The sequence below is a fragment of the Schistocerca nitens genome, chromosome 7 (genome assembly GCF_023898315.1).
Source record: "Schistocerca nitens isolate TAMUIC-IGC-003100 chromosome 7, iqSchNite1.1, whole genome shotgun sequence".
In the NCBI taxonomy this organism is placed as follows: domain Eukaryota; kingdom Metazoa; phylum Arthropoda; class Insecta; order Orthoptera; family Acrididae; genus Schistocerca; species Schistocerca nitens.
In genome coordinates this window covers 364,803,993-364,830,462 of record NC_064620.1, presented here as the reverse complement: position 1 = coordinate 364,830,462, position 26,470 = coordinate 364,803,993, and the positions used below count along the sequence as shown (strand labels likewise).

Here is a 26,470-nt window from a genome sequence, read left to right as displayed (position 1 = left end):
TTATTGAAGAACTTGGCAAAACCTATATTTGCAAATGAGGCGAGTGAGTGAAAAAATTGTTCAAAAACTTTTCAGTTATGAAAACAAGGAAAATCTTGTTTCATTTTTCACGGAGTTCAAAGAGCGTCTTCCTTCAGATCATGACCAAAATTGTAATTGGAAATGAAACTTGGGTTTAAGGGTATGACCCTGGGACGAAAATTCAGAGTTCCCAACGGAAAATCAGTGAATCCCGCCCCCTACCAAGGCACGTCAGTCAAAATCGAATACAAATTCACGCTCATTTTTTCCGATATTAAGGGCAGAGTGCGATCAGAGTTCGTTCCAAAGCGAACAATTGTAAACGCCGAATTTCACGACAGCGTCTGCAGTGTTTGCGAAACAATGCACGAACAAAGAGCTCAGAAAAGTGGAACAATGGCTTCCTTCGTCATCACGACAAAACGCCGTACCACGCTTCGCTTTTGATTCGTGGGTTTCTGGCCGGAAAAAGTGTTCCTGTCTGTCCACATCCGTCTTACGCAGCGGATTTAACACCATTCCACTTCTGGCTCTTTCTAAAAATTAAAACCGGCTTAAAAGAAAACGTTTTGACACCATTCCTGACTTTGAGGGGGTGACGACAGGGCCGCTGAACAACCTTCCACAAGAAGCCTTCCAGAAATACTCATTGTCGTGGAATCAGCATTGTAACAACTGTACTGTTAGCCAAGTACCTTGAAGGAGATGAAAATCAAATTCCATGTAAGCACATTACTTTGTTTCTAGAAAAATTATTGACCGTATCTGTCTCTCTCTCTCTCTCTCTCTCTCTCTCTCTCTCTCTCTCTCTCTCTGTGTGTGTGTGTGTGTGTGTGTGTGTGTGTAAATCCTTGTGTTATGAAATATCAGACCCGTTATTGTTTTGCCCCTATTATGTCCCCCTGAAAGGATTCCACAGCTGAGAGTTGAGTGTACATATGAATGGTGTGTAACTGGCTGTTACAAATTGACAGGACTCTAAGTGCATAACCTGCCGATGTCACTTGGCTGCAGTATCGTTGGGTGTTCACACTATTTCAAGTGAAAATTTTTATTTTTCCTAGAATGTATGTATTTGTTACACAGCTTATAAGGCTGCTACCTACACTTGATTTAACAATTATTTTCTGGCTTTTGTTTTTTATATTCATTGTAACTTTATAGCACACTGACCAATTGTAAACTTCCTAAAGAATGTTTGTCTGATTTCTCCTCCAGGAGGTTTCTTGTTTTTTTTTTTTTTCGGTTACTGTGATGTTGCTACCATCAGCGAACAGAATTTCTTTGCCATGATTAACACTATGCGGAAAGTCACTGACGGTCCTAATACGTTGCTTCGAGGAACACGTGTATCAATGCTTTTTGGTTCTGGCAAATGCTACTGTCCTAAAAGACAGGGAAAAGCGTGACTAGAAAGCAGAATGGAATAGAGTTGTCTCTCGCACGGGTCAGGCTTCACATTACATGACGTCAACGGTTGTTTTAGGACACGTCGGCATCCAGGATACCGCCTTCCCTGCGGTTAAGCATAAATATAGTTCTTGGTAGCAGTGTCCTAGAGCTACGTTTCTTGGGAAATTTGCTGCAGAGAGCACCATGAAAGCACTCCACATGTTTTTAAAATGACATGAAATTTTCCATTGCAGCGTAATTGTCCACGATAGAAGGCAAGAAACGCACTAAAGTGGTCTTTAGATCATAGCAATAAATTCCCGTTCATGTCTTGATCCATAGATATCTTGAATTCCAACCTCATCGAGAACGTCAAGGAGCGAAAGCTTGGAGCTCGCCAAACGCCAGCGGGTGAAGAGCTGGTACCATCTACCTCCTGCGACAACGAACAAAGGACGTGTGGAATCCATGATTCGACGAATTCTTATTTTGCTGGCATAAGCACTACATTCTGGGTGATCGTTGTTAGTAGAGGCGTAGTTCTGATCTCCAATATACACTCCGTTTTGTGATACAAAGATAATCATTGGGAAATGGACCCACTCTGTGAGTTCACAGTGTCAAAGATGGATTTACTTTGCTCTGAGTCTTCTCAGGTCCAATGTTTAGGTGTCAAGGCTTTTTCTGTTTTATTTGGCACCATGTTCTTCAGACAACACTGTTGGTTTGTGGAACAGGTGACAAGAGACAGCTTATCTGAGAAGAGGGGCGTTCACACCAACTTTCGAGTTAGATCATTGATGCGACTACTGTCGATGTTGGTTTGTTGTGCCTGAGTAGCAGTGTCGAGTACAGAGGGTTTTTGATTACGTTAGGGGCAAAACACAGGGCGGACAAGCTATTTACAACTTATACGTCAACAAGACGGCAGTTACAAGAGTCGAGAGGCACGCAAGGGAAACGTGGTAGGGAAGGGAGTGAGACAGGCTTGTGTCCTATCCCTGAAGTTAGTCAATCTGAACATGAGCAAGCAGTAAAGAAAATCAAAGAAAAACTTGGAGAAGGAACTGCAGTTCAGGGTAAAGAAATAAAAACCTTACAGTTTGCCCACGACATGGTACATCTGTCATCGAAAGGCTCTGAAGAGCTGCTGAATGGAATGGACATTGTCTTGAAAGGAGGATATCATCAAAAGCAAAACAAGGGTAACGGAACGTAGTCCAATTAAATCAGGCGATGCTGAGGAAGTAGATAAGGTAACGAGACACCACAAGTAGAAGATGAGTTTTGTTATTTGCGCAGTAAAACAACTGGATCGTTAGCGCCAAGAAACCCATTTCTGAAGACGAGAAATATGTAAACATCGAATATACACTGCAGTGTCGGGAACTCTTTTCTGAAGGTATTTTTATGGAGTGTAGCCTTTTATGGAAGTGAAATGTGGACGATTAACATTCCAAACAAGAAGAGAATAAAAGCTTTTGAAATGTGGTGCTGCAGAAGAGCGCTGAAGATTAGATGGGTAGACCATGTAACTAATGAAGAAGTACTGAATAAAACTGGGAAGAAAAATGTGTGATACAACTTCTTTAAAAGAAGGGATCAGTTGATAGGCCACAGTCTGCGACATCAAGGAATCATCAGATCATTCGAGGAGTGAAGTGCGGATAGAAAAGTTGTAGAAGAAACCAAAAGATGAACACAGTAGGCAGGTTCGAAAGGATGTAGGGTGCAGGAATGAAATAGCTTTACACAAGACACAGCAGCATGGAGAGCTACGTGAAACCAGTCTTCGGACTAAAGACCACAAAAACAACAACAACACTAATACTTCACTTAGTTTGGTAAGGGATGCCCGATATTCTCACAATAAGAATTGTTCCGTTGCTGGATACGTACCTGTGGCATTAACACTTCCGTGTGCACCTATAAACAGAGCCTGTTGTCAACTTCAAGATAGCGTTTAGCTGAGTTAATTAGATGAAAACCTTGGACAAACCACTGCCGCAGTAACATTACAAGTAGTTAACTTTTGATATCTTGGCAAGTGCAATATGCAAACTTTCAATTTATGGGAGGAATATCTCGGCCATTCAATGCAGCAACTACTATCTAGATTCAGTCAAGGAAATAGAATGACATGTCAGGAAAATTCAACATTTTGTGAATGATTTTATGTTGTTGTTGTTGTGGTCTTCAGTCCTGAGACTGGTTTGATGCAGCTCTCCATGCTACTCTATCCTGTGCAAGCTTCTTCATCTCCCAGTACCTACTGCAACCTACATCCTTCTGAATCTGCTTAGTGTATTGATCTCTTGGTCTCCCTCTACGATTTTTACCCTCCACGCTGCCCTCCAATGCTAAATTTGTGATCCCTTGATGCCTCAGAACATGTCCTATCAACCGATCCCTTCTTCTAGTCAAGTTGTGCCACAAACTTCTCTTCTCCCCAATCCTATTCAATACCTCCTCATTAGTTACGTGATCTACCCACCTTATCTTCAGCATTCTTCTGTAGCACCACATTTCGAAAGCTTCTATTCTCTTCTTGTCCAAACTATTTATCGTCCATGTTTCACTTCCATACATGGCTACACTCCATACAAATACTTTCAGAAACGACTTCCTGACACTTAAATCTATACTCGATGTTAACAAATTTCTCTTCTTCAGAAACGATTTCCTTGCCATTGCCAGTCTACATTTTATATCCTCTCTACTTCGACCATCATCAGTTATTTTACTCCCTAAATAGCAAAACTCCTTTACTACTTTAAGTGTCTCACTTCCTAATCTAATCCCCTCAGCGTCACCCGATTTAATTAGACTACATTCCATTATCCTCGTTTTGCTTTTGTTGATGTTCATCTTATATCCTCCTTTCAAGACACTGTCCATTCCGTTCAACTGCTCTTCCAAGTCCTTTGCTGTCTCTGACAGAATTACAATGTCATCGTCGAACCTCAAAGTTTTTACTTCTTCTCCATGAATTTTAATACCTACTCCGAATTTTTCTTTTGTTTCCTTTACTCCTTGCTCAATATACAGATTGAATAACATCGGGGAGAGGCTACAACCCTGTCTCACTCCTTTCCCAACCACTGCTTCCCTTTCATGTCCCTCGACTCTTATAACTGCCATCTGCTTTCTGTACAAATTGTAAACAGCCTTTCGCTCCCTGAATTTTACCCCTGCCACCTTCAGAATTTGAAAGAGAGTATTCCAGTTAACGTTGTCAAAAGCTTTCTCTAAGTCTACAAATGCTAGAAACGTAGGTTTGCCTTTTCTTAATCTTTCTTCTAAGATAAGTCGTAAGGTTAGTATTGCCTCACGTGTTCCAACATTTCTACGGAATCCAAACTGATCTTCCCCGAGGCCCGCTTCTACCAGTTTTTCCATTCGTCTGTAAAGAATTCGCGTTAGTATTTTGCAGCTGTGACTTATTAAACTGATAGTTCGGTAATTTTCACATCTGTCAACACCTGCTTTCTTTGGTATTGGAATTATTATATTCTTCTTGAAGTCTGTGGGTATTTCGCCTGTCTCATACATCTTGCTCACCAGATGGTAGAGTTTTGTCATGACTGGCTCTCCCAAGGCCATCAGTAGTTCTAATGGAATGTTGTCTACTCCCGGGGCCTTGTTTCGACTCAGGTCTTTCAGTGCTCTGTCAAACTCTTCCCGCAGTATCGTATCTCCCATTTCATCTTCATCTACATCCTCTTCCATTTCCATAATATTGTCCTCAAGTATATCGCCCTTGTATAAACCCTCTATATACTCCTTCCACCTTTCTGCCTTCCCTTCTTTGCTTAGAACTGGGTTGCCATCTGAGCTCTTGATATTCATACAAGTGGTTCTCTTCTCTCCAAAGGTCTCTTTAATTTTCCTGTAGGCAGTATCTATCTTACCCCTAGTGAGACAAGCCTCTACATCTTTACATTTGTCCTCTAGCCATCCCTGCTTAGCCATTTTGCACTTTCTGTCGATCTCATTTTTGAGACGTTTGTATTCCCTTTTGCCTGCTTCATTTACTGCATTTTTATATTTTCTCCTTTCATCAATTAAATTCAATATTTCTTCTGTTACCCAAGGATTTCTATTAGCCCTCGTCTTTTTACCTACTTGATCCTCTGCTGCCTTCACTACTTCATCGCTCAGAGCTACCCATTCTTCTTCTACTGTATTTCTTTCCCCCATTCCTGTGAATTGTTCCCTTATGCTCTCCCTGATACTCTCTACAACCTCTGGTTCTTTCAGTTTATCCAGGTCCCATCTCCTTAAATTCCCACCTTTTTGCAGTTTCTTCAGTTTCAATCTGCAGTTCATAACCAATAGATTGTGGTCAGAATCCACATCTGCCCCTGGAAATGTCTTACAATTTAAAACCTGGTTCCTAAATCTCTGTCTTACCATTATATAATCTATCTGATACCTATTAGTATCTCCAGGATTCTTCCAGGTATACAACCTTCTTTTATGATTCTTGAACCAAGTGTTAGCTATGATTAAGTTATGCTCTGTGCAAAATTCTACAAGGCGGCTTCCTCTTTCATTTCTTCCCCCCAATCCATATTCACCTACTATGTTTCCTTCTCTCCCTTTTCCTACTGACGAATTCCAGTCACCCATGACTATTAAATTTTCGTCTCCCTTCACTACCTGAATAATTTCTTTTATCTCGTCATACATTTCATCAATTTCTTCATCATCTGCAGAGCTAGTTGGCATATAAACTTGTACTACTGTAGTAGGCATGGGCTTTGTGTCTATCTTGGCCACAATAATGCGTTCACTATGCTGTTTGTAATAGCTAACCCGCACTCCTATTTTTTTATTCATTATTAAACCTACTCCTGCATTACCCCTATTTGATTTTGTATTTATAACCCTGTAATCACCTGACCAAAAGTCTTGTTCCTCCTGCCACCTAACTTCACTAATTCCCACTATATCTAACTTTAACCTATCCATTTCCCTTTTTAAATTTTTTAACCTACCTGCCCGATTAAGGGATCTGACATTCCACGCTCCGATCCGTAGAATGCCAGTTTTCTTTCTCCTGATAACGACGTCCTCTGTAGTAGTCCCCGCCCGGAGATCCGAATGGGGGACTATTTTACCTCCGGAATATTTTACCCAAGAGGACGCCATCATCATTTAATCATACAGTAAAGCTGCATGTCCTCGGGAAAAATTACGGCTGTAGTTTCCCCTTGCTTTCAGCCGTTCGCAGTACCAGCACAGCAAGGCCGTTTTGGTTAATGTTACAAGGCCAGATCAGTCAATCATCCAGACTGTTGCCCCTGCAACTACTGAAAAGGCTGCTGCCCCTCTTCAGGAACCACATGTTTGTCTGGCCTCTCAACAGATACCCCTCCGTTGTGGTAGCACCTACGGTACGGCCATCTGTATCGCTGAGGCACGCAAGCCTCCCCACCAACGGCAAGGTCCATGGTTCATGGGGGAAGATGATTGACACATACATAAAATTCGGGGTAGGAAGTTAAGTAAAGAAATACGGAATATAAACCTCACATCGGAGTTTTCACGAAAGCGACAGAGGGGTGCAAAACCAAATCAAAGCAAACTGCAGAAATTTGGAAAGTTAAAACATCTATTGATGTACTTACAAAATACAATCATTGAATAGAAAGGACATACGGCAAAGTTTAAATACCCAACTCCACGCGTAAAATTAAAATGTCCAAATGCGAGAGCTCTTAGCTGAATGTAACACAGACACTGAAAAACAAGAAGTATAAGAATAATACCTGTAATGATAGAGAGACCTTTTTTAAAGTGAGAAGTGCTGTGAAATTTTACGAATCACGTGAAACATACTGAATGTAATACAAACATCAGGAATTATTTTTTGTGTATCTTTACAGGTTTTATGAGAGTAGATTAACGAATAGGTAATGGAAAAGAATTCAACAACAGCTTAGGTCACAGGTATAAGATGTCCAGTGGAAAGATAGTACGCTCAAGAATCGGAAATAACAAAATATCCGTAGCCGAATGGTTAGTGCAGCTGCCTTCAGCCTGGACGGACCTGGGTTCGATTCCTGGTACGTCCTCGGCCTTTTTTTTTTTTTTTTCTAAGGAGGCGAGGTCTGGAGCTCAGCCCACTCTGCCTCGTGAAACCAGATGAAAACTGCTTGAATAAAGAACCAGCGGCATCATCAGGATGCTGGCATAACGGATGAAGGGATTGGCAGCATACCGATCACATGTCCTATGAACATAATTCGCTCATCCTACTGCCTTTTAGCCAGTAGTCAGCGAGTCGGAAGAGGCCTAAGGTCTAATACGTGAGTGATGTTCATGTTTTACACATTTATTGTAATAAACCAACACAAGCTGCTGATATTTTTATTTGTTTTTATTGTTCTGCAATTGGTTTCAACCTTGAAGTCATCATCTGGCATTACTTTTAAATTTTTTTTTATCTTGAGTATCACACGTCCACAGTTTTAAAGTGTAATCCACGTTTATTGACCACTGTTCATTTATGTGGACATGGCGTACGGCACGACATCGTCGGGTTTGGAAAACAGTTCAAGTACGAGTTCCAAATTTGACGCCAGTGGCACATACATACAGAGTGATAAATAATCCTGAATTACATTTTAAAATTCAACAGAAACTTTTTGTAAAGTTGTTCCAGATGATAACCTTCGTCGAAACCAGTTGTAGAACATAAAATTATAAGAAAAAATTCAGCAGCTTGCGTTTGTCTTTTATAACAAAATGTCTTTGTGAAAGCTTTGCAACACGGTTTTACGAGTATAATAGATTGTACTTTAAAAATAGAAAAAACTAATAAATAAAAATAAAAATATGTGAGAGAATACAAGGGCAAAAAATTATAAGAAGAGTAACGGCAACATGGGCGTAAAATAAATCGGAAACATGAGAACATATGAAAGCGCTTTAGAAAAACGGCCAACACAAACAAGGGAAATGTGTAACCTCGAACGTTATGGTTCAAAAATGGTTCAAATGGCTCTGAGCACTATGGGACTTAACATCTGAGGTCATCAGTCCCCTAGAACTTAGAACTACTTTAACCTAATGACATCACACACACCCATGCCCGGGGTAGGATTCGAACGTGCGGTCGTAGCGGTCGCGCGGTTCCAGACTGTAGCGCCTAGAACCGCTAGGCCACATCGGCCGGCTCGAACGTCATGAGTAACACGAAAAGGTGCTTACAATATAAACATCTCATCCGAAAAACAGTGATACGAGCCACTGGCATGCAAAACAGCGGAAACTTTGAGGAACTTTGATAAAGCAAACAGCCAAAATATGGATATAATAAGATCAAAAAATACGTATTTCAGTCTCGTGACTTAATGTTACATTTCCCTCTGTTTAAAATAATTACACTATTTCAACAAAAATTACTTTACTGACCTAATAATGCATAACAGCTATTCAGTCTTCAAAGTGCAGCTGTGGGATTTGAATGAAGCCGTCGAAGCAAAATTGAACAGAACAATTTCTATACACTTTTTCAAACTCAACCGCATTCAATCAGTCCCGTATCAACAGCGCACCAATTACATTTTCTAACGATGATAATAGTATTTCGTTGTTATAACCTGCCTTTTGCCAAGCGTATTGTCAACGTAGGCTTTTACTTGCGATTTTTCAGATTGCAGTGTTACAAAATCAACGATCCATCTCATGTGGAGCCTGTATTGCCTGTAAAAGCGCACCTCAAGAGTAAGGCAATGTTTTGCTGTCTTCGGTATTTTCTTTTTGGTCCTATTATATCGAATCCCTGTTTCTTCGTGTTACCAGTTCCTCTCTTAGCCTCTGAATAGGTGATCACCCAAATGTCTTTCGTGATAAGACGCGCGATTTTGCAGTTTTTTCCATTAAACACTGCTTTTTTGCTTCGCCTAGTGTCAGATGTAGGGCTATCGCTTCTTTATATTCTACGCATATTTTCGTACGGCTCTGAGCATTCGAGGTCACGCATTCCTCTTTTAATTAAGAAACTGAAGAGACAATGTAAGTGTTTTTCTTATTATCCAGATAGAACTATAAAAAGACAGTTTGTTGGCTCCTTGTGTCGACCTGCATGCATAGAAAAATGTAAGACTTCTGTGTAAACCAAGTTTCGACTTACCAGATCTACCTTCTCACTGACAACCGTATAACAAGGGTATTGCATTTTCTGTTCCAAAGAATCTACACTGACTGAAAAAAAAAAAAAATCGCAACACCAGGAAGGAGTTGTGCCCCGTAAACTAAAGTCTGTAGGCGTGTTTGCCGGCCGAAGTGGCCGTGCGGTTAAAGGCGCTGCAGTCTGGAACCGCAAGACCGCTACGGTCGCAGGTTCGAATCCTGCCTCGGGCATGGATGTTTGTGATGTCCTTAGGTTAGTTAGGTTTAACTAGTTCTAAGTTCTAGGGGACTAATAACCTCAGCAGTTGAGTCCCATAGTGCTCAGAGCCATTTGAACCATTTTGTAGGCGTGTTTCTACTTCTGAAAGGTGATGTCTATTCAAATTATGTGCGAGTCACATTACAGTGGCGCTAGAAGCGAGGATGAAAATGAGATTTTTTTTAAATACACGCTTAACGGTCGTGACCGTTAGTTACCTGTGAGATTGGACGTGGTGAGTTGATGTTACTCAAGAATGCCTTTAAGATGACAAAGACGCTATGACCGTGACCTCACTAACTTTGAACGAGGTCGTGTACCAGGACTACGAGAAGCATGATGTTCCTTCTGCGATACTGCAGAAAGACTTGGCAGGATTGTAGCCAGTATACGTGATTGCTGGCAGCGGTGGTCACAAGAAGACCGGGCATTACCGACAGGGAAGACCACCGTGTTCGGCATATGGCTCTCGTGCATCGTACTTCATCTGCAGCAGCAATCTGAGTGGCAGCTGGCACCGCAGTGACACAACGAACTGTTAAAAGTAGCGAGACATCCCTACACAGTGCATTCCACTGACTCCAAAGAACAGTCATTTGCAACCTCAGTGGTGTCAAGCGAGAGCTCATTGGAGGGCAGGGTGGAGGTCTGTTGTGTTTCCTGATGAAAGCTGGTTCGCTTCGGTGCCCGTGATGGTTAGAAGGAACCGAGTTGAGGGTCTGCAACCAGTCAGTCTGAGTGCTAGACACGATGGACCTACACCTGGAATTATGGTCTGGGATGCGATTTCATGTGACATCAGGAACACTGTAGGGAAGCAGCCTACTCACGCTGTATGAAATTCACATCAGTCTTTACATCGTGTGCCAGCCTAGTCTGCTGTAACTAGCTCTGACGTCATAAATGTTTCGCAATACTTTAAAAATCAAGTAAATAACCTGAAACGTTTCTAGCATGTCAGGAGTAATACTAAATCAATATGTGTTGAATATCAGTTCAATAACTTTAACCATTTTCGAAATTTGGACGTTTTTCTGTAAAAATCATTGACGCATCAGAAAAGAGCTAGAAACTTAAAAATTTGTATTTAGACTCCTTTTTCATAATAATTTAGTAGAAACAGTATTTTGGATCTCACAAATTAAAATTTTAGTTGAAATTCATGATTTTCTGGTTTTTGTCTTAAAAATTAAGGAAGCAAGATAGATTAAGTAGGCGAATAAATAAGGCTAGGATGTTTAAATTTAAGTAGAAGGGAGATCCGCTATAATCATAAAGTTGTGAGAAGTTTCAATTGAATGACTATAAAACTATAGCGATAGCGTATCTCCAAAGGGCAGCTTCAGAGCTCGTCTACTGCATGTAGTGTAATTAAATTAATTCTCTCGCCCAAAATATTTGACTCAGCCACGTCAAACTTTTATTATGATTACTTACCTGTGTGCTGATTGCACATTTAAATTGAGAGCTTCATCGGCCATCAGCAAAGGAAGCGATGATTTATTCAATAACTTAATGTGGTGCATTACTAGCGAGGAAGTAAGGCCCCAGTTCTCTCCAGACGCTGATTAGCGCACCATCTGTGCCGGGAGTCAAGTCGCGTCGGTATCATGCTATAAACAGCCTCCGATGCCGTAATAAATTACTCGGGATACGCGTAACCATGAAATCGTTTTCGAGTGAAGTGTTAATTCTGGGATGACTTTAATGATCTATCTTCAGTTTGCGTATGTCGTATTTTCACGTGCCGCCGTGGGACAGACATTCCACCATTATTTAGCGTGGCGTTTGATGAACATTATCATCAAATTATGGCGAGCATTCACTTAAACATTTAATTTGAACAGTTGTATCAGCGCATTAGACTCTGAACTGCTCTCTTAGTTGGATTGTGTGGATCCTTTTTGGTCTGTGACTTTCAGAATATAGTGAACATTTTTAGAGAATCGTTTTTGATTATGAATCCCAGACAATCTCCTAATTCCTCAGAGTTATAAGCTGTAGCTATAAGTGTATTTCTCAGATGAATTGGGCACTAGGAATTCTAATTACAGGCTTCACGTTTTGCTAATCACTTTCTGGTTGCCAATATTGTAGTTAGAGAGCCAGTGTTGAGAAAGGCAAACAACAGCATTAAATAAATAAATAATAGGAACATTTTTATAAACAATCATTCCACCCGCCGCCCCACATATGGTTAATCGGCCGGGAAATGCATCTTTTCTACATTACATTCACCATTTTATATAACAACAAATTAATCCACCAACCGCCCCACAACACTTGTGGTTATCCCAAGCACCCAGATTACAAATTTGTACGTCAGTCTGGTGATTCGACCTGTTGTGCTGCCATTCATGAACAGCATTCCAGGGTGTATTCTCCAACAGGATAACGATCGCCCACATACCGCTGCTCCACAGAGTGCTTACATGTTGCCTTGGCCTGCTCGATCATCAGACCTGTCACCAATCGAGCACATAAGTGGCATCATCGGACGACAGCTCCATCGCCATCCATAACCAGCATTAACCGTCCCTCTACTGCCCGACCGAGTGCAACAGGCACGGAACTTCATGCCACAAACCGACATCCAGCGCCTGTACAACACGACGCGCACACGTTTGCATGCTTGCATTCAACAATACGGCAGTTACACCGATTATTAATGTACCAGCATTTCAAATTTTCAATGGATTATCTCACGCTAACATTAATCTGTGACCCTGCAATTTTAATCTCTGACATGTGTTACCTGGACAAACGTATTCCAGAAATTTCATTACTCTTCATTAATCATGTTTTCGTGTTACGATTTTTTTCCGTCAGTGTGGGTGGGTTGGGTTGTTTTGGGGGAAGAGACCAAACTGCGAGGTCATCGGTCTCATCGGATTAGGGAAGGACGGGATGGTAAGTCGGCCGTGCCCTTTCAAAGGAACCATCCCGGCATTTGCCTGGAGCGATTTAGGGAAATCACGGAAAACCTAAATCAGGATGGCCAGACGCGGGATTGAACCGTCATCCTCCCGAATGCACTGTGGGTGGGGAAATATTCTGTGGCTAGCAGCGATTATCGGGTGCTGCAGAGAGCGCTTTGAGGCCCAGAGAAAGACAGTTGTTGCCAGGCGGGCGGAATCCTTGACAGCGACGACGCAAACACGTGGCCTGGCGTAGCGTGGCGTTATCACGAAGACCGGCCCGACCGCAGCTGCGTTCGCGCCGCACGCCAACTTTCGCAAGCGTGCTCCCGCTGGCTGTTTTACTCTGCGTTAAATGCTGCCGTGTTCCCTAGCATCGGGAAGCTGTAATAACGCTTTGAGTCGGAGGCGTCACTGCCTTTCTGCATCGCATGACGTCGTCAGATGTAACTACCGCTGTTCTCTGTACAGTGTATCCTGCCCATAACGTAGAAATCAATACCCTACGAATCCGACACAATCTTATCTACCTGCGGGTTTCCGTCTCCAGTTAGACGAAGAGTTCCTAACAATAAAGGTGTCTGTGAACTGCTGAACAATTTGTATAAAATTTTCTCTGTGTTTGACGGAGTCTGAACACAGGCAAAATTTCATGTAAGGACGCCGCCGCGAAAAACTTCAATGCCATGAAGTACGATTTCAGCCATCAGTGAACATAAACATATGATATTACCACTATATATAAGAGGCAATTTCCGAGGTTGGCAAATGTTTGCAAAACACGTATCTGGTAGTATATCATTACGACTGTATACAGAATATGCTAAAGATCTTCCTCTTTTACCGAGCGAGGTGGCGCAGTGGTTAGCACACTGGACTCGCATTCGGGAGGACGACGGTTCAATCCCGTCTCCAGCCATCCTGATTTAGGTTTTCCGTGATTTCCCTAAATCGTTTCAGGCAAATGCCGGGATGGTTCCTTTGAAAGGGCACGGCCGATTTCCTTTCCAATCCTTCCCTAACCTGAGCTTGCGCTCCGTCTCTAATGACCTCGTTGTCGACGGGACGTTAAACACTAACCACCACCACCATCTTCCTCTTTTCTTAGATGATGATGATGATGATGATGATGTTTGGTTTGTGGGGCGCTCAACTGCGCGGTTATCAGCGCCCGTACAAATTCCCAATCTTTTCTCAGTCCAATCTTGTCACTTGTATGAATGATGATGAAATGATGACGACAACACAAACACCCAGTCATCTCGAGGCAGGTGAAAATCCCTGACTCCGCCGGGAATCGAACCCGGGACCCCGTGCTCGGGAAGGGAGAACGCGACCGCGAGACCACGAGCTGCGGACTCTTTTCTTAGAATCAGTGTAGTGCTGAAGGAGCGAAATATTCCTACCGAATCGAAAAAAGCGCAGGCCACTCTCATTTTGAAGAAGATTCGACGAACAGATGCACAAAACTATAGGCCGGTATCTCTGACGTCTGACTATTGCAGAATACCGGAACGTATTTTACGCTCGCGTATTATGACGTTTCTGGAGATCGATATTCTCCTCTGTAGGAATCAATATGTGCTCAAGTTGCGAGTGGGACAAGATACTGAATAGTATCGGTACAAAGTACCCTCCGCCACGCATTCTATAAAGGCTTGCGGGGTGTTTCTGTACGAGGTGTATTTTCAAAAATTTATAAGAATTTTATTTTTATATCAAAGCCTGGACTTCAATATACTTTTCAACACAATTTCCAGCTATATTAAGGCACTTATTGTTCGTGTTAGCAGCTTCTGAAATCTGTCCTCATAAAGATATGGTGCCCAAAGTTTTAACCAGTCCTGTTCTGACGTTTTGATATTCTGATCCTCCTCGCAGCGCTGGCCGATTATGTGCCTCTTTAAGTGCAAGAACTAATGATGGTCACTAGATGTTAGGTCAGGGCTACATGGAGGTTGATCGTTTCCAACTATACGACACGATGGTTATGCATTTGGTTAATGCACTAAATGCTCGAAATGAAGAATTTACTTAAGACTTCCTCGTCGTCACTTTCGAATGTAATGTGAAGTCACGCGGTGGGGTAGACATACCAGTGTTCCCTCATTCGGAGAATTTGCGCCCAAACAGGTGTCCCAACTCGAGAGTCAAAGAGACCGAGCCGCCCTGCGGGGACAGGCTGCATCAACGGTTCGTTCCCTCCTGCTGTCATGTTGGCCACTGGGACCTGCTCGGGAACTGCGGACGCACACTGCAGTACGGTGTCCGAGCCAGCTCCATTCGATTGCTAAACTCTGATGCCTTCACTTCGCAGACATTAGTGTTGCGGAAGTTACCGCCATTTTGCAACTGAAGTGTTGTCTCTCATCACCTTGGGAGCGGCCGCGCGTTAGGTTGTCCATGGAGATCATGATTCGCGTTCGGAAGCTTGCACCAGTCTCACTGGCTGCTACCGATCAATTAATTACACACTTGCGACGTCATAAATTGCAATGAGGTAAGTTTGGTCGTTCGGCCTCTGCTGCTGCTTTCGTCATGCGGATCTCATGGCTAGCATCTTATTCTCTCGTTCAACCATTCCTCGCTCTCTATGCACTGGACTGAATCCTGTTTAACATCAGTGTGTTTTGATGTATTTTCTTCTTAATATTCCGTGTCCTACAGCGAGATGACTTCGTGCCAAGTGACTCAGATTCGTGAGTGCAAGTTAGTAAACTTGTGACAGGCTACTACTCATTCCTGTGTTTTACAGCAAAACATATGCCTATTTTATCACATTTACTGACTACCACGTTCTGTAACTTTTCCACTGTCCCTTTGTCACTAAATGAAGCTATCACCTACGCGACGAAACATCTACCAAGAGAAGAAGTCCCCACATAGAGAACTAGTCCGTCACCTTCATGGTCGTCCGCCCCGGTAGCTGAGTGGTCAGCGTGACAGACTGTCAATCCTAAGGGCCCGGGTTCGATTCCCGGCTGGGTCGAAAATTTTCTCCGCTCAGGGACTGGGTGTTGTGTTGTCCTAATCATCATAATTTCATCCCCATCGACACGCAGGTCGCCGAAGTGGCGTCAAATCGAAAGACCTGCACCAGGCGAACGGTCTACCCGACGGGAGGCCCTAGCCACACGACATTTCCATTTACCTTCATGGTCCAGGGACCGTAGATCAACAGGTAAGAGTAACTTTCTGGTTGAGAGGGAAAGCCAATAAACAGAACATCATAATGCATCAATCAATCACTTCAAACAAAAGCCCAGCGTTTACATACAGCATAAAATAATTTGAAGAGAAACAATTAATAAGGACGTCCATATATTAGACTTCCGATCAAGATACACTAATGGCCATTAAAGTTGCTACACCAAGAAGAAATGCAGATGATAAACAAGTATTCAATGGTCAAATATATTATACTACAACTGACATGTGATTACATTTTAACGCAATTTGGGTCCATAGATCCTGAGAAATCAGTACCCAGAACAACCACCTCTGGTCGTAATAACGGCCTTGATACGCCTGGCCATTGAGTCAAACAGAGCTTGGATGGCGTGTACAGGTACAGCTGCCCATGCAGCTTCAACACGATACCACAGTTCATCAAGAGTAGTGATTGGAGTATTGTAACGAGCCAGTTGCTCGGCCACCACTGACCAGACGTTTTCAGTTCGAGACAGATCAGGAGAATGTGCTGGCCAGGGCAGCAGTCGAACATTTTCTGTATCCAGAAAGGCCCGTACAGGACCTGCAACATGCGGTCGTGCATTATCCTGCTGAAATGTAGGGTTTCGCAGGGATTAAATGAAGCGTAGAGGCACCGGACGTAACACATCTGAAATGTAACGTCCACTGTTCAAAGTGCCGTCAATGCGAACAAGAGGTGACCGAGACGTCTAACCAATGGCACCCCATACCATCACGCCGAGTGATACGCCAGTATGGCGATGACGAATACACGCTTCCAATGTGCGTTCACCGCGATGTCGCCAAACACGGATGCGACCATCATGATGCTGTAAACAGAACCTGGATTCATCCGAAAAAATGACGTTTTGCCATTCGTGCACCCAGGTTCGTCGTTGAGTACATCATCACAGGCGCTCCTGTCTGTGATGCAGCGTCAAGAGTAACGGCAGCCGTGGTCTCCGAGATGATAGTCCATGCTGCTGCAAACGTCGTCGAACTGTTCGTGCAGATGGTTGTTGTCTTGCTAACGTCCCCATCTGTTGACTCAGGGATCGAGACGTGGCTGCACGATCCGTTACAGACATGTGGATAAGATGCCTGTCATCTCGACTGCTAGTGATACGAGGCCGTTGGGATCTAGCACGGCGTTCCGTATTACCCTCCTGAACCATTGATTCCATATTCTGCTAACATTCCTTGCACTCGACCAACGCGAGCAGCAATGTCGCGATACGATAAACCGCAATAGCGATAGGCTACAATACGACCTTTATCAAAGTCGGAAACGTGATGATACGCATTTCTCCTCCTTACACGAGGCATCACAACAACGTTTCACCAGGCAACGGCTGTCAACTGCTGTTTGTGTATGAGGAATCGGTTGGAAACTTTCCTCATGTCAGCACGTTGTAGGTGTCGCCATCGGCGCCAACTTTGTATGAATGCTCTGAAAAGCTAATCATTTGCATATCACAGCATCTTCTTCCTGTCGGTTAAATTTTGCGTCTGTAGCACATCATCTTCGTGGTGTAGCAATTTTAATGGCCAGTAGTATAGAAAGCAAAGAAGTGAAAGAATGAAGACATTAATAAGGAGGTCGATATATTATCAAGAGAGAAAGCAAAGAAGTGAAATAATGAAGAGATTCTGAGTAGAGAGGAAAAGCAAGGTGAAAAAGCGGTAAGTTCCAAGCAGTCCGTAGTTGGCCGCATACGGAAGGGAAAAAAAGCTCCCTCCTGCAGTATCGTCTGGCGTTTGACAAGCTCGTGGAATGTTTGAGGCGCACTGCCCACTCACCAGCCGACGCCTCGATGCCTCCCTGTCGCTGAGCACGAGCCGTCGCATCGCAGCGAGGCCGACAGGTGTCGGTTTGCCGGGCGACGTCTGCCACGCGTTTGTGCTCAGGCAGCCCGCATGTGCTCTCCGTGACGCAAGTGTTATCTGATGTCGTCCCCTCCAACGTCGATACAGGTGATCACCAATTTACGTCAGCAATGTTCGGAAACGTGACAAGCGCGCTAACTTGAATTAACTTTGATCTTGTTTAGCAACTGCTATTTGCCGGACCCTTCTACTCTCTGCACGCACATAACAAAAAAACGTTTCAGAATACCCGTGAAACGACCGGCGGATTGAGGAGCCGGCCGTTAACAGACGGCAGCTGACGGCGTAGCGATAAAACAACAGACGTCTAAGAATTTCAGTTCACGCTCGTATTATATAGAAGCAAGATATCTGAGCCACAAACTTTTGTAATACTGATTAATACCGAATGTAATTCAACTTCACGCAGATAGGAAAAACAAACTGGGGGGGGGGGGGGGGGTCTCAAATGGTTCAAATGGCTTTGAGCACTATGGGACAACATCTGAGGTCATCAGCCCCCTAGAACTTAGAACTACTTAAACCTAACTAACATAAGGACATCACACACATCCATGCCCGAGGCAGGATTCGAAACGGCGACCGGTAGCGGTCGCGTGGTTACAGACGGGGGGGGGGGGGGGGGGGGGGGAGCAAAATACACGAAGGAATTATCCGAATGGGATGGAAATCGGTACGTAAGATGTACTTGTACAGGCAAACGATTACAATTTCAGAAAAAATGGATGATTTACTCAAGAGAAAGAGCTTCACAAACTGAGCAACTCCACAACGCGTTGCTCCACATCTGCCACTAATGCAAGGAATTATTCAGCTTAGCATTGATTGATAGACTTTTTTAATATCCTTATGAGGGGCATCGTGCCAAATTCTGTCCAACTGACCCGTTTGATCGTCAAAATCCCGAGCTGGTTGTAGGGCACTGCCCGTAATGCCACTAAAGTTCTGAACTGGGTATCTATCTGAAGACCTTGCTGACCAAGGCAGGGTTTTACCAAGCACGAAGAAAACCCACAGTGTGTGGGTGGCATTATCTTGCTGAAATGTAAGCCCAGGATGACTTGCCATGAAGGGCAACAAAACTGGGCGTAGAATACCTTCGACGTACGGCTGTGCTGTAAGGCTGCTGCGATTGACAACCAAAGGGCCCCACTTAAAAAAAAAAAGTGGCACACCAGACTATTACTCCTGGTTGTTCAACTGTATGACAGGCGACAGTCAGGTTGGTGTCCTACCGCTCTCCGGGGCGTCTCACTGACTGGAGCAGAATTGTCTTCAGTGATGAGTCCCGCTTCGAAGTTAGGACCGACGACCAGCGAAGACGTGTTGGTAATATCGTTGTCCGTAAAACAGACCCGGCTTCGAATTCCGGTACGCTGGTTTCAAGTTCTTTTCTGTTCGTGAGATAATTAGGTTAGAGTAAATATGTAACTGACGTGATACACTGAAGTGATATGTGCTCTTCTGAAGCTATGCGTGAATGTACAGTAACACGTTCTACATTATTACAGTGCTAAGGATTTGCACAGAACATCGAAAAAAGCTAGGAATATTTCGGTCTAAATATGCGTTATTCATGCACCTATTGTGTAGCACGCATTTTGCTCGTGAATAGCAGTGAGCTTCATTTTTCATTTCCAAGCTGTTGTTTACTGTAGGGCAGTGTACTGCAAGCAGCTGCAGGAGAAAAGATTAGAGTTTACCGTAAAGTCCCGTCAACAATGCGATCGTTAGAAACGGAACACAAGCTCGAATTAGGGAAGGCTGAGGAAGAAAATCGGCCATGCGCTTTTCAAAGGAACCCCAGAATTTGCACTGGTTTAGGCAAATCAGGGATAACCTGTATCTGGATGGCAGGACATGCAGTTGAATCGTCCTCCTCCCCCCCCCCCCCCCAATTGCGAGTCCAAGTGCTAACCACTGCACCATCTCGCTCGATAGCAGGCAGCTGAAAACGAACTCAGTTGTAGCTGTTCTGCAATATAATTTTTCTGTACCAATTAACTAACTATTTGACACATTGCATATCTTAACAACGACCGTTAGCAGCAGCAGTGTGACAGGGATAAAAATCTGCAAAACATTGTATGATGATCATCGGACGCAGGAACTCTACGAGGGGCGTTTGAAAAGTCCGTGCAAAGTCCGAGAGATGGCACCACCGGAGTGTATCGAGGTCTAGTTTAGTTAGTAGCATCTTTGGAAAGAACGCAAACTAAGTTTCAGCCATATTGGTCTATTTCTTTGTGTTTGGCATTCGTGTGAATCAAGGAAGTCGAGTGATTGTCAAAAAAATGGACGAAAAATAATTTCGTGTGGTGATTAAACGTTACTTTATGAAAGGCAAAACGTCTCAGGAGACTAAGGAGAAGCTTGATAAACATTAAGATGACTCTGCACCTTCGATTACAACAGATTGTAAGTAGTTTCAAAATTTTCGGAGTGACCATATGGGCACAAGTGATGCTGAACGTTCTGGACGTCCTGTGGAGCTTACGACTCCAGAAATCATTGATAAAATCCATGATGTGGTGATGGATGACAGAAGAGTAAAGGTGCGTGAGATTGCTAGTGCTGTGGGCATCTCAAATGAATGGGTACATAATATTTTGCATAAACATTTGGACATGAGAAAGCTATCCGCAAGATGAGATCCGCGATTGCTCACGCTTGACCACAAACGGAATCGTGTGAAGTGTTGCACGGATAGTTTGCAGCTGTTCAGGATCAATCCGCAGGACTTCAAGCGTCGTTTCGTCAGTGTGGGTGAAACATGGATACATTACTATACTCCTGAGACCAAACAATAATCTTACCAATGTGTTACCTAGAGAGAGTCTGCAACAAAAAGGCGAAGACCATTCCTTCGGCCGGAAAGATTATGGCGATTGTCTTTTGGGATTCACAAATTATAATCCTCATCGACTATCTGGAAAAGGGCAAAACTATTACAGGTGCATATTATACATCGTTATTGGACCGTTTGAAAACCGAGCTACAAGACAAAAGCCTGCGACTGGACCGCAAAAAAGTCCACACCAGCGCACAACTCAGCAGATGTGGTCGCAAAACAATTGGAAATTGGATTCCAACTCGTTTCACATTCCCCTCTATTCTCCAGACTTGCCTCTCTCGGACTACTATTTGTCCCCCTATTTGAAGAAATGGCTGGCGGGACAAAGATTTCATTCAAACGAGGAGGTCATTGCTACTTTGCAGGTTGGACAATTCCTATTATTCGGAAGGAATGAACATATTAGAACAGCGTTGGACGAAGTGTATAAGTCTAGTAGTTTTTATTTTAGCACGGACTTTTCAAACGCCCCTCGTATGTAATTAAAGTATGCAAGCATCACAAGTTGAAAAAACTGACACCATCTTTCCGCTATACTTAGTAACCACATTCTGCACGAATCGCCGTTGTGGGCCACTGCTACCAAGCGGCAGAATAGTGTCAACGTGTGTGTGTGTGTGTGTGTGTGTGTGTGTGTGTGTGTGTGTGTGTGTTGCACGCGATCCTAGCGCACGTGCTCCCCTGTGGCCCGTCCTAGCGTGACGACGTGTCGGAAAGTCCCCACGCCGGATCCGCGTCAACTACTCCCGTGACCTCATGGTCCCCTGGCACACTGGAGTATAGGCCACCCGCAGCGCGACGCCACAAGTTAACGAACCTCACGACCCGCATCCGTTGCTGGTGCTGCATTACCCGGTGGCATGACGCGTCTTGATCGCATCAACGGACCAAATACCACATCACTGACTCACCACGGCGGGCGCACACAAAAACTGTCTGCCTCCAGTGTAAATATGAGCGTCGCTGCGACCCTTGGCAGTACAAAGGAACGGAAAAAAACTTCAGATACGGTTTGATCTCGTCCTCACGAGGGCAACGAATTACCTTCTGCCTTGACTCCTGTTCATTCAGCTACTCGGGATATAATCAGGGAGATTATCCGCTAGTCACTGTGAAATATGCGGCATGGTTGTCAACAGATCGCCATTCATTCATGGATGATATGATGGATCGCCATACGCCGTGAGTATAGATACAGATCTAGAAGAGCGATTATTGTTTTATGAGCATTTGCGGTATTATTAACCAAGCAGCATGAGCGTTGCTGTAACGAGTATTTAGTTTCCTCACTGAAAACAATAGACAGTTTTGCAAAAACAATTGGCGTCTTTACATTATCGCCTGCCAAGGAACCTCCACCTTATAAAAAAAATTAGACCAGCACGAAGGAACCAAGATAAAAGTGTGTATTTATGCCTCATGACAAAAAAAAAGTTTCAGATCAATAAGACCACATGTGCGGTAAGCATCAGTTGCAAAAGTACATCAACAGTTGTTGCTGGAGGGCCTCGACGAAGCAGCTGTTGACCAATCATATCGTACACTTGTTCCTTGGATACAACCGTATGGCAGGCAAGGGAGTAAAGGTTCCATCGTCCTTCAGCGACACTCTTCGCCACATGTGACTGGAAAGTGTACTGCTGAAATAAGGCTCTGGGAGTTGCCTGAGAGAGGGGTAACGATTGTTGTTCAGACTGCCCTCAGTATGATTCGAGATAGCATGCTGAATCCAATGGACTGGCGAGCCACTGAACAATGTACGCTGACATTACAGTAGCTTGAACTTGTATGTGGCTGACATTGTACGACTCGTCGTAGGACGTAACATTTTATCATTCAGCACACCTGCGAAGGCTTTCGTGTACTCATAGCAGTTTGAGTCGGTGGTTATTTCTAAATAATGGAAACTGAGATAACGGTAAGCGTGATCTCAGTCTAGACATCAGCAGAAGTCGATAGAATATCGACGCTGACAGGACGACAGCCACAATCATGTTCCAGCTTCGAGAAAATTACTGTAGATGGATCTTTGAGGCCAATTACGGCCACACTCCTAGTATGGCGGATATCCCATACGTGAAGAGTAGGGCCCGGATTTTAACAACTCATGGTTTCTTCTTGAGCTTTAAGGTGAACTTTACACTAATTTGTACACGAATCCAGACAGTGTCGTGTACAAAATCTGTTTTTACTATGCATATTTCGGCCTGCTTTTGCCACAAACACAAGAATAAAAACATGCCAATCCGTTACACAGAGTTGCAGAAGAGATGCGATCAGATTACCCCGATGTGGACAACTTAGTTTCCTGTGGCAAGAAAATCAATTTTAAAGCTCCGTTACGGCTGCAGAATACAAGGAACAAGCGTCTTCTCTGTCCCTGCGCCTCATCCTGTTCTTACACGATGAGGGTCTTGGCTTAATGCTGCTGAGTATTATTGCACCAAAGACACCAAAATGAGGACAGCATTTTGCAAGCTTGATAGCGATGAATTAAGTGTTCAAATGGTTCAAATGGCTCTGAGCACTATGGGACTTAACTTCTGAGGTCATCAGTCCCCTAGAACTCAGAACTACTTAAACCTAACTAACGTAAGGACATCACACACATCAATGCCCGAGGCAGGATTCGAACCTGCGACCGTAGCGGTCGCGCGGTTAATTAAGTGTTCTCAAGTCTGTAAAAGAGGTCTTCACAGATACCACGTCTGTACACTTTGCATACACGAAAACCAACTTTTCAGTGGTGTCGAAAGCCATCACACGACTGGAACGTGATGCTGCTCAACTGTGTGATGCCCTAGGTGTTGTGTAACAAGTGTAGACTGAGTTGGGTCGAGCTCGTGGCAGACAAAGTGAACAACAAACTGCAAACTGTTCTACAGCGGAAACATGGATATTCTACAACGTACAAAATAAGTGAGTCTTTCTGGGAATTCCACAACATTTGAAAACAGTGAACCAAAGCTGGAGCTCCAGTGACCTCGCCGCCTTCAAATACGCTCCTCCTGTGATGTGGAGAGGAGCTATTCCAGACAGAAAACTGTCTTCGGCGACGAACGTAGATCTCTGAAAACAGAAAACCTGAAAATGCACCCTGTGCGCCAGTGCATTCATTGAGAAACTGAAAATTGATAGAACGTTTTAACAAATTGGGAATACTTTAAGCAAGTGGTGTGCAGTAGTAAAAACGCGGTTTTATTGTTCGGATACGTGTCATTGTTGTGAATGTACTTTGCGCTTTTTTCCCATACCAATGCACACATTTCAAAACCAAGTGCTAGTTAGTTTAAAAAAAAACTACAAAAATAAATTACTACACTCACAATTTCTTCAGAAATGAATTCTGTACTGCACGGTGCATAAAAAAATCAACAAGGACATTTTAAATAAAATCTATAGAGTTATATTTTAAGGTCACATTTTTATAAGTTTTAGGTCATAAATGCTTGCATATTTCACTGTTTTTTTTTTTTTTTGTCCTAACATCTGGGCTCTACTGATGATTCACGACGTAGCCCGACGGCAATACGTCGCCCAAGAGTAGTTCGAGAAGACGGAAATTACTGTCACTGTCAATAAAGAAGGGGCCATAAATGCTTGTATAGTGTTTGCACTGTGTCTCGCGGCGAGCAGGTCATCGAAAACGAGCCCGATGTACTGTGTCGGTTGCATTCCTTACGAACGGGACGGTCCTCGCACGAACATCGAGATCTGAAAGTCAGCGCGGCAAAAGTTAAGCACCAAAATAGATGATTTGGTTCATAAGCTTAGCGAAATAACCAACAATCGATAATGCGTGAGTAACGTATCAAACCGTTAACCGCGAGAGTTGTGAAATGAACGTGTTCAGTGTACAAAAAGATGTTGGTAGATCCCATAGTGTTATGCACCATGAGAGACGCCGACTCTTCCAACGGTTTTCGTCACTCGGCAAGGAAGTAAGGAAGATTAGAGTTTAGAGTCCCGTCGGCATCGAGTTCATTAGACAGTATCACTCGGGCCTGAGTTCAATGAATTCTTCGGGTTTTACACAGATAAAGCAATGGATTAAAAACTGTAGGTATGCAATAAGTGAGATCAACTGTACGAATATGGAGGGATTTTATTCTCACTCATCGAGTTTACAGATATTAAACTGAGTATTATTCCATAATTTTAAATGGTTCTTCATAGGAATATTACTGATGAAAAAGTCTGTTGAGTCCAAATTTTTGCAATGGTTGGTGAAGCGATATGTCCACATTTTTGCAATGGTTGGTGAAGCGACGTGTTAACAAACCAGTAATAAAACAATTTTTTTTTTACATTTAATAATTATCTCGGTTTTGCTCCATGTTTTGTATTATCAGTTGTATAGACTAGCAGAAAGATAATCGAAGTCACTATCTGAATATCTTTCAGAACCATTTATTGCGTAGGCCACGACGTATGATGGTTGTTTTAATCTTAAAGCCGGTAAAGGCCGGTCAGTTCTTAATTCTTAGGATTTATGCTTAGTAGTATCTCATTCCCTTGGCAATATACCGAGCGAGGTGGAGCAGTGGTTAATACACTGGACTCGCATTCGGGAGGACGACGGTTCTAACCCGTGTCCGGCCATCCTGATTTAGGTTTTCGGTGATTTTCCTAAATCCCGCCGGCCCGAGTGGCCGTGTGGTTCTAGGCGCTACAGTCTGGAACCGAGCGACCGCTACGGTCGCAGGTTCGAATCCTGCCTCGGGCATGGATGTGTGTGATGTTCTTAATGGTTCAAATGGCTCTGAGCACTATGGGACTCAACATCTTAGGTCATAAGTCCCCTAGAACTTAGAACTACTTAAACCTAACTAACCTAAGGACATCACACACACCCATGCCCGAGGCAGGATTCGAACCTGCGACCGCAGCAGTCCCGCGGTTCCGGACTGCAGCGCCAGAACCGCTAGACCACCGCGATGTTCTTAGGTTAGTTAGGTTTAATTAGTTCTAAGTGCTAGGCGACTGATGACCACAGAAGTCGCATAGTGCTCAGAGCCTAAATCCCTTCGGGTAAATGTTGGGATGATTCCGACGAAAGGGCACGGCCGACTTCCTTCCCTAATCTGACGGGACCGATGAACTCGCTGTTTGGTCCCCTCCTCCAAATCAACCAACCAACGAATATTGGTAATTTCCACAAATCTGTTCTCCCAGAACGGCTGTTTCACTTCGTTCTATTGGACTCAGGAGGCCGAGATTTAATAAATAAAAATTTTATTCCATTCCATTTCACGATATGCCACGGTCCCATTGCTCCATCCAGTATTCCCTCGTCCCGTGTACAGTCCTGTCCTATCATACAAGCATCGCTGTCGCACTGTACGAGAAAAGTGAGTGTGAGGGACGACTGATTATTCTATTCCCGTTTCGAATTCGCTCTGAAGCACATACTGCACCATTTTTTGTGACGAAGCACCCTGGTTTTTTCTTTCTATTTGCTTTGATGGTATTTCACTGAATGATCTGGGCGTTGTGAGTCCGGTGCGCACGCCATCTCAGTAACTGGATGCTGGTACATTGTTCTGTCTGGGTTTGGATGCATTCGGGTCATTCTTCACGGATATTACAATTTACACAAGCATTAGTGTATACTGATCACCAGAAAGATTTTTTGAGCGTAGTACTATCAATTATATAGGGACGGCCTCGCAATATTTCAGTACGGATGCACAACAGTGTCCGAACCCTCGGGTAAATACAGTTAGGCTGGATTAATGGATAGAGGGTGCTACTCTATAGTCCGTGGCATACGGACATACGGAGATTTGGGTCGGACGGGGGTCG

The 26,470-nt window shown here is 43.6% G+C and overlaps 1 protein-coding gene across 7 annotated transcripts in view; it reads right to left on the bottom strand.

Annotated features, from left to right (window-relative positions):
• Positions 1-26,470, bottom strand: part of LOC126195282 (proton-coupled amino acid transporter-like protein pathetic) — a 269,764-nt gene that overhangs the window by 86,678 nt on the left and 156,616 nt on the right. Inside the window, exon 1 of one of the 7 annotated variants that reach the window (XM_049933823.1) lies at positions 17,725-17,810. The exons of the other annotated variants lie outside the window; for them this stretch is intronic. Coding sequence (XP_049789780.1) covers positions 17,725-17,772 — 48 coding nt within the window. The 5' untranslated portion in view covers positions 17,773-17,810. Of the gene's footprint in view, positions 1-17,724; positions 17,811-26,470 lie in introns of those variants that run through there. 7 annotated transcript variants of the gene reach the window in all.